The sequence below is a fragment of the Passer montanus genome, unplaced genomic scaffold (genome assembly GCF_014805655.1).
Source record: "Passer montanus isolate IOZ18808 unplaced genomic scaffold, ASM1480565v1 scaffold8, whole genome shotgun sequence".
In the NCBI taxonomy this organism is placed as follows: Eukaryota; Metazoa; Chordata; class Aves; order Passeriformes; family Passeridae; genus Passer; species Passer montanus.
In genome coordinates, this window is record NW_024373256.1 from 2,887,494 (window position 1) to 2,900,274 (window position 12,781).

Consider the following 12,781-nt stretch of genomic DNA (forward strand, 5'->3'; position numbering starts at 1 on the left):
GACAACCACCTCCTTCCCCCACGGGCATATCTGTCTCTGCTCCTGCCAGGGCTTGAATTTCCCCTGGAGAAGGCCTCATGCTGGAGTCTGCAGGGCTTTGCATGCCCAGAGGCTGGTGCAGGCTGCCCACTGCTCCTTTTCTCCCTGCTTTTCAAGCTGCAGTGCAAATATTTGCACAGTGCAAGGCTTTTGCTCAGAGCCCAAAGTACTTCCTTGAAGCTGGAGGCTGCTCTGATGGGAATTGAGACTAAAGCAGTTGGGCAATCTCTGCTCTTCAGAAGCTCCCAGGGGATGGGGAGAGCCCAGAAGTGAGGCACAAGGGGCAGAGCACTCACGGTGGCTCTAAAAGTACCGTGCTGCCCAGAATGGGAAGTGGGCAGCAACAAGGAAAAAAAGCTGTAAAGGACAACTTTCACCTGCCTGGTGTTGTGCAAAGGGTGACACCAAAGTGCTGCCTGCTCTGCCTGCCTGGAACAGGCAGCAGAGTGTACACAAATGACTCACAGGGGAGGAATTACCTGTTGTTCCCTCGCGTGCGTTTCGGGCTACGTGGCTGTGCTGGTACAACACCTGCCTGTCAAAACATGACAGCTGAGCTGCTCTGCCACAGAAACGTCTCATCTCAGCTCCTCAGGCTCCTCTCCTGAGCAGGAATGGTTTCACAGCCTGGTGGTTTGGTGCATGTCTCACCTGGCTGACTCCCCGGGGTTCTCCCTGTGCCCCGTGGGTGTGGGGTGAGGCGTTCCTGGCACGATGTAAAGCTTTTGTGGGTGTTTGGAGGGCGCTGGTTGGAACCTACAGTGAGGCATGGGGGGGAAAACAGCAGCTGAAAGTGCTCAGAGGAATGTGAAACCTGGCTCTGGCCAAGATGGTGAATGAAACTGGGCTTTCTCCTGACTCTTGTCTCATTCCTTGCAGACCCCCGAGGAATTTGGACTCCAGGACGTTCATTACCATTGGAGATAAAGTACGTGTGATTGGGGTTTCTTTTTTTTCTTCCTTCCAGTCTGGTTTTCCCTGGGCATGGAGAGTTCTCTGGATTGTGCCTTGCAACCTGTCAGATCAGGAGTGCAGCCTCGTGGGATACAACTTTCAATCTAAAGCATTCTAGGATGATCCAACTTATCTGTCCTAAATGAGGGTGGCCTCACCAAGGTCTTAGACTGCCCCTAACAAAGTCCCTTTACCCTACCTACCCACAGGTCTGTGTTGCTGCTTGAGGCCCGGGAGAAGCTGGGCACAAAGTTTCTCTCTGGTTCTCCAAAGTCTTTCCTAGTGACCTGATGAAAAACACTGCTAGAAATAGCCACTGTCTCTCTTTTATTTCGTTCTCTTGTTATGGGCTTTCTTGGGGCTGCAGAAGCTGTTTGCAAACGAGCTAAAAATACCCTGCATTGGATCAGCCCTATATCTAGACCCTTCCAGACTGGGAGGTGGCTTGGCTGATGGGATCTGGGTCCCTTGGCCTCAGTGCAAGGATTAGGATTGAGGAGAGGAAGCTTTGGCTGGGTCCAGGGAACAATCCTGCTGCCTGTGCTGTTTTCTGGGCCTGGTACAAGAGCTCTGGGAGAGATGCTCTCTGTGACAGCTTGGGCACTGTGTGTGCAGGGGGACAGTGCTGCAGCCTAGGGAGAACTCTCTAGAGTCACTTCCTTGCCTGCTCCAGTGTTTGCAGGAAGGGTCTGGTCCGGGTATTTTGGAGTGACATGATGGAGAAGAGGACTTGGGCAGAAGTCCAGCTTCAGGAGTGGAGGTGGGTGGTGACCTTGGGTCCCTGGGATGTGCACAGGCCATGCCATGCATCCCATTGTCCTGGGAGGGCTCCATGGGTGCATCCATCACCTCCTGTTGCTGGGCAGGGCAGTGCTGGTTCCTGGAGCGTGCTGGGAACCGCCAGCTTCTGGGGAAGCCTCGGGGCAAGTGCCAGGAAAGGAAAAACACAATAACCAGGAACAACTGCAGAACACGTGTCCAAAAAGCACCACCAGATCCTTCCTGGAGGCCCCTGCGAGCCTGCACTGCTCCTCTGCCAGCTGCCCGTGGCAGGAGGTTGGATGTGTCCCCTCAGCCCTGCTGTCCTCGTTTCAGGATCCACATCCTGCCCAGGAAAGGGCTGGCACCTTCCTGTGCCAGGCAGGGCACAGCTCAGTGCTGAGCTCAGGCACAGCCCTCCCTGCCCGCCACATCTGGCTGCAATCAGCTGCCACATCTGGCTGGAGCCAGGGCTGGCAGGAAGGTCGGGCAGAGCTGGTGGCTGCTGCCTGTGCTGAGGGGACAGTGCTGAGGGGACAGTGCTGGCCGGGGGCCTGGCAGCCACATGTCCCAGCCAGAGCCATTTCCTCTCTCCCTGCTCAGGGCGTAGCTCGCAGGCACCGTATCCGGAGCTGTGCCCTGCTCGTTTCCCACCCTCGCTGCCTTTGTGGCCACTGGGGCAGTTTGGCATCCTGGTATTATTTTCGTTCCCTGAGACCGGAGGAAAACTGGAGGCTGGATAAAGGCTGGCTGAAAGGAGGCCTGTGACTTATTAGGAGCTATGAATGCAGCTCCAAAAATAGCCCGTGTGTCACTCGGTTCGTGCCCTGCCCAGCAGAGCCAGCAATTACAGGGGAATGTGTCTTTAGGGAAGCTTGTTTGTGGCTTGTGCAGGAGCTCGCTGGCTCCCTGCAGTGTCAGGCACTCGCTGGGGTGAGCACTGGCCATGGTTTTTTCACAGCTTAGGTAGTTGTTTTCTTGGTGTTAACTCAGGTTTTACCTTGCTGGCAGCTTTTTGGTGGTAGGAGAAGGTATTGAAAGTGGGTAAAACCTGTGTGAACTCACTGATAATTAGAAATGGAGTTGCTGTGTGCACGCCATCCAAGAGAGGCTTTGCACAGGTGTTGTCAGACACACACAGGGGTTTTTGTGAATGATGATTTTAGGGATGTGGAGAGAGGTGAGGGATCCCTGGCTGCACACAGGGGTTTGGAGTGTGGTGGAGGCTCCTGACTGCTGCCCGTGTTGGCACAGGAGCTGTTAAAATCCTGCAAATAGTTCAGCAACTGCAGAAATACCCTTGTGTGGGTAATCCCCCACAGGCAGAGAGGCACCAACCTTTGGTGCCCTTTCTAGTGGCAACGTTCCCTGGGCTTAAAGGATGAAAGTCCTGATCTCCAGCTGCAGAGGAGGAATTAAATGAACCCTGGTGAATGTGGGGTGAGAGGGTTTGGGCTGTGATTCAACAGAGCCAAAAATACCCCCATCCTCTTCAAGTGTGGTGCCTCTGGAGTCCTCCATTGTTTGAATCGCTCTGCACGAGCGAGCTGACAGTGTTGCAGCTGTCCTTGTTGATAATTGTGCTTGTCCCTGACGCCACTTTGTCCTCTCTCCCTGAAGAACTTCGAGGTGGAAGCCGATGACCTGGTGACCATTTCGGAGCTGGGCCGTGGGGCCTACGGCGTGGTGGAGAAGGTGCGGCACGCGCAGAGCGGCACCATCATGGCCGTGAAGGTGAGGACACCTGCACGGGCTGGGGACACCTGCACGGGCTGGGGACACCCCCTGGGGACCACGAGGGACAGCCCCAAGGGAGCAGGGGAGCTGCCGAGCTCCGCTGGTTGTGGCAAAATGAGGACGGGCTTATCTGGCTTTGGCAGCCTCTGGTGTTCCCGGTGCGGTTTGGGCAGTGGATGGTCTGTGCTGATACTGGCTGGGCACGGTGGGGTTGATAACAGGCTTGGAAATCCAGGATTGGTGCCTGCAGTGCAGGGCTGGGATGGCAGAGTGTCTGTCCAGGCTGCTGTCCTGGCCCTGCACCTGCTGCAGAGCCTGCCAAGGGTTTGGCATTCGTTAAGGTTCTGTCTGGCAGAATTTGGGCGTCTCCTCCTGGGTGCTGCTGGCTGCAAAATAAGGATAAAACACCCTGGCCCCAGAACTGCAGCTCCTGAGTCAGGCTGGGGGATTCAAGGAGCTCAATCAAAAGTCATGCTTATGCTTTTTTGCTTTGCTTGATTTTAGCCATGCAGATTGGCCAGTTAGCCAACGTTTGAATATCTACTAATGCCTTCTACTGTTTGAATATCTACTAATGTCTTCTGCTGTTTGAATATCTGGTTTTCTGCTGTTTGAATATCTGATTTTCTCCTATTTGAATATCTGATATCTGGTTACCCCACCTACACCAAACTCTTGTTGTTTCATATTTGTCTCAGAGGATTCGAGCCACTGTGAACACTCAGGAGCAGAAGAGGTTGTTGATGGACCTGGACATCTCCATGAGGACAGTTGACTGCTTCTACACAGTCACCTTCTACGGAGCCCTCTTCCGTGAGGTACTGACCTGCTGGCTGCCTGGGGGCACTGGGATTGCACCAGGGACACCAAACTGTCCCCAAAACACCTCTGTGTTCTTCAGCCCAGCTCTTTATCTCCCCTGGGTTTCCAGGGAATTCCCTCTCAGCTGCTTTCTCTCCATCTGCAGGGTGACGTGTGGATCTGCATGGAACTCATGGACACTTCCCTAGATAAATTCTACAAGAAAGTACTGGAGAAGAAGAAAACCATCCCTGAAGATATTTTGGGGAAAATGGCTGTGTCTGTGAGTGGCTCTTGGGTTCTTAGATGGGTTTGTGCATCCCCCTCCCTGCTGGAGGCCTCTCTGAGGCCTGTGGTGTGTTTGCAGTGAGAGGCTGCTGCTGCCTGTGACTGATGGGTGCTTTTCCACTCTTTTATCCCCAGGTTGTACGAGCTCTGGAGCACCTGCACAGTAAACTGTCTGTAATCCACAGAGGTAAATGCCAAATGGGGTTAGTGGAGTGTGGCTGGAGACCCAGCCTTGAAATAGGCTAGGGGAGGAGGGCTCCTTTCCAGGTGTGCTGTGTCCCTGTGGGATGCCTGAAGTGGAATCTGCTGCTGCTTAGGACTGTGGTGAACAGATCTAGGTCCTTCTTCCTGAGATGCTTCCCTTTCTGCAGGGTTGTTCTCTTCCTCCTTTCCAGATGAAGGGTTGAATGTAACAACAGAATTCCTCACCACCTGTATTTTATGAGCATCTCTGTCTCTCTTGGAGTACAGAAGTGCCTTGAAGGCAGCTCTTGGAGATAAAATCCCCAAATCCTCCTGGCTGGGCAGTTTTAGCAAAGTGAGGGCTGAAGGAGACCTTAAAAAATCACAGATGGGAATTGTAACACCCAGGTCTTGCTCTCTGTCCTGGTCAAGTCCCTTGCTGTGGACAAGTCCCTTGTAGTTGTGGGCACATCAGGATGTGCATGAGACAAACTCTCCTGAAGATTTGGTAGAGCTGTGCTGGGCACATAAATCTCTCCTAAAGAGCTGGGGATAAACTCCTCAACACTTTATTTCAACCTTTTGACCTGCCTGGTTGGACAGGGAACTTGTTCTCCCTAAGGACATGGTTGTAGTTCACCTGTGAATGATTTTTATTGTAATAAGGGTGGTGGGGTTTTGTCTCCCTTCCCCTGTGTTGGGGCCTGCCTGGTCCCTCCCAGGCCTGCAGAGAATTGCCAGTTTTGTCTCAGACTCTTCAATACCCCTGCAAACACCCACATTTTCCCTCTTGCATTTCCTCTTAGACGTGAAACCTTCCAACGTGCTGATCAACAAGGAGGGGCACGTGAAGATGTGTGACTTTGGGATCAGTGGGTACTTGGTGGACTCTGTTGCCAAGACCATGGATGCTGGCTGCAAACCCTACATGGCTGTAAGTGCAACCCCGTGCAGCCTCAGCCCTGGCTGTGAGAGGCAGCTGCTTAGAAATCAGTCTGTTCCACTGCACCCTGAGATAAAAGCCACTCAGGGGTGCTCTGGTCTCCCTGACTCAGCAGAGCCTCCCTTTCAGCCCAGCTCTGTGTGTTAATCCCACTGTGACTCTCCCTCTGCCCCTTCCATTTGCAGAAGGACACAGGACTGGTTGTGGCACTGCTCCTTGTTGGATAGAAAGTGCTGAGGCTTTTCTTGGCAGGATTGTTTAGTTTCATCCTCAAGTCAGTATGAATTTCCCTTTGCCATCTGTGGCAGCCATGTGGGAAGTGTGTGCTCCTGAGGCAGGGACCATGCAAGTCTCACTCTCCTGCAAAGAGGCAGAGTTGATGTGACTTGTGTGGAGCAAGATGTGGATTTCATCAGGGCTAGATTTAACCTCAGACCCTGCCTCCCTGAGGACATGAGCCAGGGAAATCCACCCAGCCTGGCTTTTGGAGGCAGAGATGTGCTCTGTGGGGTTTGCACTGGGAAAGCAGGAGTGGTAACATCTCCCATTTTGCTGTTACAGCCAGAAAGAATAAACCCTGAGCTGAACCAGAAGGGCTACAACGTGAAGTCAGACGTCTGGAGCCTTGGGATCACAATGGTAAGACCAAGGGCTGGGATCTGGATCTGCAGCCCCGGGGCTGGGATGGGGTTTGGGCAGGTGGGGCTGTGCCCTGCTGGGAGCCCTGGCAGCTGGGTGGGTGCCCATCAAGCAGGACTCAATTTGAGCATAACAGCTCAGGGCAATGAGGTTGACCCAGGGAATTCAGGCTCCCAGCAGACAATATCAGGATGACAGTGAGTATCCATCCACAAGTCTGGCTTTTAATTGCTCTGCAGTTCCCTGCCTGCTGGCTGAGGGGTGGTCATGGAGCAGGGTTTGCTGCAGCTGGGGCTCAGCCTTCCTGCTTCACCCCCCATGTCCCCAGAGCCTTGCAGGGGATTCCAGTCCTGCTGCAGTGAGAGCTGCTGTGTGTGGTTTGCAGCAAATCCTGCCTGTGGGGTAGCTCAGAGCAGCCAACAGGAAGGGGAAATGCTTTCAGTTCCAAAATTGCAGCTGCTTGGGATGGTTTATCTGCCTCCTGCAAGAAACAGATCTTGCAGAAAGCAGCTGAGATCCTCTGGCGCCAGTGGACAAAGGAAATCCCAGCTGTTGGCTCCAAGGGATGCTGCCTGGGAAACAGCTCCTGCTTTCCAGGAGACTCTCTCTCTGAGGGTAGATTATTTTCAGGAATTTTTCCTGTGCCCTCTTAGCCGTGGCTTTTGATTTGGGGGCTGCATTCCTGTGTTTGTGCATGCTGTCTCTTGGCAAATATTCCCTCTTCCCCAGCGTGGTCTCATCCAAACCCAAGTGCCAAACCCAAGCTCCTCTCCCTGGTGTCCCCATGCCAGTGCAGAGCTGGTCTGGCTGACTGGAAATGTCATCAGCTCTGAGCTCAGGAAGCTGTGGGATGGGAGACTGAGTGATGGAATATCCAAACCTTTCAGGACACCTTGCTGGAAGCTGGCCAGCCTGCAGCTGAATGGAGCCCCAGAATGTTTGGTTCCCTCTTGTGTCTTCCTCCTGGGGTTTTTTAGGTTTATTTTCTTTATGAAGGAGTTGGATTGCTTTCAGACCAGACAGTTTGTGGGCCATTGAGTTGCAGGGCCATTCCAGGCCTTCCTGGGCTGCTGGCTTCATTCAGTTTTGCAGCAGCAGGAACTGAGCTCCCCTGACCTGAGCCAGAGGCAGGGAGGGACACTGGGCTCTGTCCCCATCTCTGTCCTTTCAGGTTTGTTATTCCTCCCATCCCATCACACCCCACCAGGCAGGTCTCAAGGTTCTGTTGTCCATTTTGAGACAGGAACTGATCCTTGGCATGAGGAGACTACCCAAGAGCTGTGACCAACTTTTTCCTGCTTAAATGAGGGATGGAGCAGAAGTTGTAGGAAGAACCCAGTAATTGAGGTGGTTTTGGCAAAATTATGTTCTAGCACTTAATTTTTCTTGGGTTTGTGGATTTTTTGTGTGTGTACATTATGCAGTGCCAGCCCAAGGCCCAGAGGCTGCCTTAGGGCCAGCAGAGCACCTTGGAAACCAGTGCAGAAACTGTGTGCTGTTATTATTATCTTTTTAAATAATCCCATTTTACATATCTTTTGTGACTTCCTGTAAATGCATTGATATGCTGAACCAACCTCAAAAGGAAGTATTTTTGGCCTCTGGGGCTTTGTATTTAAAAAAAAACAAAACAAAAAAACCAAAAAAAAAAGTGGTATGACCCAAATTGAAGATGGTTTGTAAGGAAAGAGGGTTTTCCTTTGAATCTGAGCTGGCTGAGCATGGTGGGGTTGTGCCTGGTGTGTGTCTCACGTTGCTCTGCCTCCACCCCCAGATTGAGCTGGCCATTCTCCGCTTCCCCTACGAGTCCTGGGGGACTCCCTTCCAGCAGCTCAAGCAGGTGGTGGAGGAGCCCTCGCCCCAGCTGCCCCCTGAACGCTTCTCCAAGGAGTTTGTGGACTTCACAGCACAGTGGTGAGGCTCCAGCAGGGACTGCTGGCTCTCCCAGCCTGCCTGAGGAGCAGCCCTGATCCTTAGGGGTTGGAGTGAAGTGTGGGGCTGGCTTTGCTGTCCTTTGGGAGCCCATGTCTGCCCTCCCTGCTGTACCTGGTGCTCAGCAGGGCAGGAAGCGCTGCCCAGACTGGTTTTGCTCTCAGCCTGACTCACCCAGGCTGGCTGGAAGGTGCAGGGGTTTCTCTTCCCCTTCTCCTGTCGCTGCTGCTGAAATGTTGGTGTTTTCTGGCAAAGTGGCAGTGAAACCAGAACCAGCCCCTGGCAGCCTCTGGGTGAAAGCTGCTTTGTGGTTTTGTGGGAAGCTGCTCCCCCAGGGTGTCCCCTGCTCCCTGGGTGCTGCCAGGCAAAGGCAGGCTCGCCCTGCAGGTGCTGGGAAACCATATCCTCTCCTTGCCTGTTGTTCTGCTCTGTGTGGGGCAGACTGCAGAGCTGCTTGGCCTGTGCTTTTTGTGGCAAAACACCGAGTTGTCCTTCCCCAGTTACCTGCCTGGCTGCTTTGCTGGTGGTAAAAACCTGCTCAGGCAAGGAGGGAGAGGGATGGGTGCAGCCCATGGGAAGCATTTCACGTTGGGTGGGAAGGGGAGATCCCCTGTGACAGACCACATAAAGCAAAAGAAAACGATCCTACAGCCTTTCTGTCCCATTTTTTTTCCCTTCCAGCTTAAGGAAGAACCCAGCTGAGCGAATGAACTATTTAGAACTTATGGTGAGTGCAGAGCTGCTTCTGCTGGTCTTTAGTCCCTGTTTTGAAACTCAAGTCAGGGTCCAGCATGGAAATGGGTCAACACATGGGTGATTTTTCAGGCACAGAGTGGGATGGGTGTAGTGTGTCAGAGGTGGAAGGGTGTGTTGATTTCATGGCTGTTAAGGTCAGGGTTTCCAGGTGTTTCCTCCCTCTATCCTATCTGCTCTTGGAGAGTTTAGACCTGGAAGGATGGTGGTACAGGTGCCAAGGTGGCAGAACTGAGAAATGCCAAAGTTCACCTTTTAGCTGAAGAATGGTGTCCGTGGGAGGCTGGGGAGGAGGGTGGAGGTGGGTGACACCCCCCGGGGTCAGCTGACGTTTTCTTTGATCTCGTTGGCAGGAACACCCTTTCTTCACCTTGCACGACACCAAAGAGACTGACATGGCCTCCTTTGTGACAGAGATCCTCGGGGAAGACTCCTAACTGCCAGCTCCCAGCTCCCTGCAGTCCCTCCATCCCGGCTTCCCCGCAGGAGAGCGAGCGAGGACTCGAGTTCAGGGTGGTTTGCACAAATCACAAATCCACCTCCCCGGCCTGGGGGCATCTCTGGCCCCATCAAATTCTCTTTTCTCTTTGCCCTGAGGAAAAAAAAATCCCCGAGGAGGAGCCTTTTGAAGCCAACACCTTCCCAGCCAAGCCAAGGACTCTGAAGGCTCAGGAGGTCCCTGGAGAGGAGCAGTGCCTGAGCAGGCAGAGGGTGCCCAAGGCCACCTCCCCTCCCCAGTACCCAGAGCACAGCACAGGGGCTTGTGTTTCTATGCTGTCGGGGGAAGACAGAGAGAATCAGTGCTGCTGTGCTTCTCCCACTGCTCTCCTGCCTGCTCAAAGCCCCTTCCCTGGAGTCTGGTCTTGCCTTCCGTCTGTGCCTGGCTCTCTGCCCCCAGGAGCTCACACAGCTTTAGGGGCTCGTGGGGCTCCCTGGGCTGCTGCTCACACCTGAGGCTGTTTTAATGCCTGGCTCAACACCTTAAGGACCCTTTGAGGCAGCACCAGCTCGGGCATCCCTCTCCCTCAATCCATGCTGCTCTCTTGAGGAGAGGGGAGAAAAAGGCATTTTACCATGAGCCCACTGTGCCACAGCTGCAGCCCACACTGTCCCCACCCCTGCCCGTGGGACTTCACCCAGCATCCATCCATCCATCCCTTCCCTCGTGGGCACAAGGTGATGCAGACACAGCAGCTGCCTGTCCTCCCTGTGGCTCTGGGCTGGGAGGTCCCATCCCTGCCCTGGGCATCGCCTTGCACAGCCCTGGCTGCCTCACCCTGCCTGGCTCCCTGGGAAGCCTCTGCTCCATCTGCTTTCCAGCCGGGAGCTGCTGTCAGACCTCGCACTGTGACGCTGTTCCAGAGGCTGAACTCGCACCCCTGGTGTCCCAAACTGTCCCCAGCCCCTGCGGGTGCCAGGAGAGCCAAACCCCAGGGACTGGCCCGGGGCTGCTGGCCGTTGTACATTTGATGTCTATATATAATGGACTTTGTAACGCGTTTCCTAGGTTTGATCTAACTCGCTATAAATTAAATCCCTTCTGTGTGGGAGGAGGGAGGAGCAGTTCCTTCTCTGCTGACAAATCCACTGTGAAAACCTGATGTGTTTCCCCAAGCTCCCAGCCTGAGGAGCCAGGGGAGCAGGAGGGGTTTCTGGCTTCTACTGTACGTGATCATGGATAAACGCACCGGCTGTGGATTTTTTTTTTTTTCTTTTTTAAAAAAAATAATGGAGTTTTTCTGAAGGATTTTTTTTCTTTTCTAATATATATTTGTGTGTGTGTATGTGTGCTCTATATATATTATATATTTTTAAATCAATGATGAATGTGTGGATGTCTATGTGGCCAGCAGATCTGGTGTAATAACATTTTTCTGGCTAAATTTGGGCAGGTGGGGAAGGGTTCACTAGAAAACACTCTGGCCTAAGATTACTTTTTTCTTTCTTTTTTAAAGAAATGCATCTATTTTTTAACTGAATCTTTTAAATATGTTATTCCTGAAATTCATGCCCTGGAGGTCTGGATTTCAGGGTGAATTTCCAGTGTTCAGGGTCCCCCTCAATGAAGAATGATGTTCCCTTAAATTCATTATTCCCCCTCCTGCTCCAGGGTTTGATGCAGTGCTGGGGACCCTCTGCCTGGGAGCTGGGGTGCTCCACACCATCTATCCCCACCAGCTGCTCCTGGGAAAGCTGCTTTGGGGCAAATGGTTTTCAGCCCTTGATGCATCACACAGCCAAGGCTTTTCTTGTGCCATCCCTCTGATCCCCCTCCCTGAGTCAACAAAGCCTGAGGAACCCAGCCCAGGTGGAGCTGCACAAACCCTGTTCAGCTTCAGTTCGACCCTGACCCCCAGCCCAGCTCTGGATGGAAATTAAGGAAGTGATTGATGTTCTCCACGTCTCCCTCCTCCTCATCCTGCTCTGCAAACCACCCCACACTCACCTGTACCTGCTTGGTTTGACAGCTTTGCTGCTGAGATGTACAATTGTATTTTTTTTTTCATAGTTGGTTACTTTGAATTATTTTTGTTTTGAGTTGAGCTTCTGGGTTTTCTCCCATCTCTCTTTGTTTAAACTCTTTTCCCCTTCCTTTATCTCACCCTTTTTTGGTGCTTTGGGGAATGGTGTTCATTTTTGTAAAATTTTTTTTGCATGCTTTTTATTTTTTTTTTTCTGTATTTTTCCTCCTGGAGAAAGTCCTGATTTCTGTAATTTGGGATAAGGGAGCATCTGCCCTTTCAAACACAGGGGAGATGGCTCTGGGGTGGGCTTGGGCCCCTGTGGAAGAGCTGAGGCTTTGCTGAGGAGGCAAACACACCACACCTCCTTGTGCCATCTCTGCTTCATTCTACACAGGTCTTACCTGTCCAAATCCCGTGTCCCTTGTCACCTCCCTGCTTCCCTGTCCCACCTCGTTCCCTCTGCAGTGGCAGTTCCCTGGGGAGAACCAGCTTGGCTCTAAGGTGGGCCAGGATTTTGACTCACATGGGAAGCCCCTCTCCCCTTGTATTTTTGGGAATGGTCTGTACCCCTCAACCCCCATCCTTGTTTCCAATAAAAATTCACCCTCAAACCTGCTGCTTGTCTCTTGCTGTTTGAGCATCAGTGGGGCTGTTTGGGGCAGCAGCTTGGAGGGGGATCCTGCCTTCTCATAGTGTGGCGTGATGCTGCTGCTGATTTGGGGGTTGTACAGGCTGTGACCCTTGGGATGGGGTCCCTGGAGCAGCCCCCCTGGGAGCGGGGCTGCAGGAGGCTGTGGGGGGCTGCTGGTTCCAGTCTGGGCTTGCACAACCCGGGAATCCCAACTCGGCATCCCAGCAGCGGGACCCCGGGAGCGCTGCCAGGGGTTCTGCTGCTCCTGGGCCGGGCAGGGGGTCAGGCTGTGGGTTTTTGGGGCAGGGAGAGGCTCCATGGATTGGGATCCGCTCGAGTCCAGGGTCCCGGGGCAGCAGGGGCTGCCCGCGGCCGCGAGGGGGAGGCAGGGACCGGGCGGGATGAGCCTGGATCCACGGGGATGAACATCCACCGGGACCGGGCGGGATGAGCCTGGATCCACGGGATGAGCCTGGACCCGCGGGGGTGAACATCCACCGGGACAGCCGGGAAGAGCCTGGATCCACGGGGGTGAACATCCACCGGGACCGGGCGGGATGAGTCTGGATCCACGGGGATGAACATCACACACTACAACACGCCTGGATCCGCGGGATGAGCCTGGACCCGTGAGCATCCACCGGGACCGGGCGGGAT

The 12,781-nt window shown here is 53.6% G+C and overlaps 1 protein-coding gene across 2 annotated transcripts in view; it reads left to right on the forward strand.

The window, feature by feature from the left end:
• MAP2K3 (mitogen-activated protein kinase kinase 3) overlaps nt 1–12,109 on the forward strand; it is a 30,203-nt gene extending 18,094 nt beyond the window's left edge. For both annotated transcript variants that reach the window (XM_039732266.1, XM_039732267.1), the window contains exons 4-13: nt 919–967; nt 3,373–3,486; nt 4,188–4,307; nt 4,457–4,573; nt 4,714–4,765; nt 5,568–5,695; nt 6,266–6,343; nt 8,118–8,257; nt 8,957–9,002; nt 9,382–12,109. In XM_039732266.1, coding sequence (XP_039588200.1) covers nt 919–967; nt 3,373–3,486; nt 4,188–4,307; nt 4,457–4,573; nt 4,714–4,765; nt 5,568–5,695; nt 6,266–6,343; nt 8,118–8,257; nt 8,957–9,002; nt 9,382–9,465 — 928 coding nt within the window. In that variant the 3' untranslated portion in view covers nt 9,466–12,109. The remainder of the gene's footprint in view (nt 1–918; nt 968–3,372; nt 3,487–4,187; nt 4,308–4,456; nt 4,574–4,713; nt 4,766–5,567; nt 5,696–6,265; nt 6,344–8,117; nt 8,258–8,956; nt 9,003–9,381) is intronic.
• The last annotated feature ends 672 nt before the right edge of the window (nt 12,110–12,781 follow it).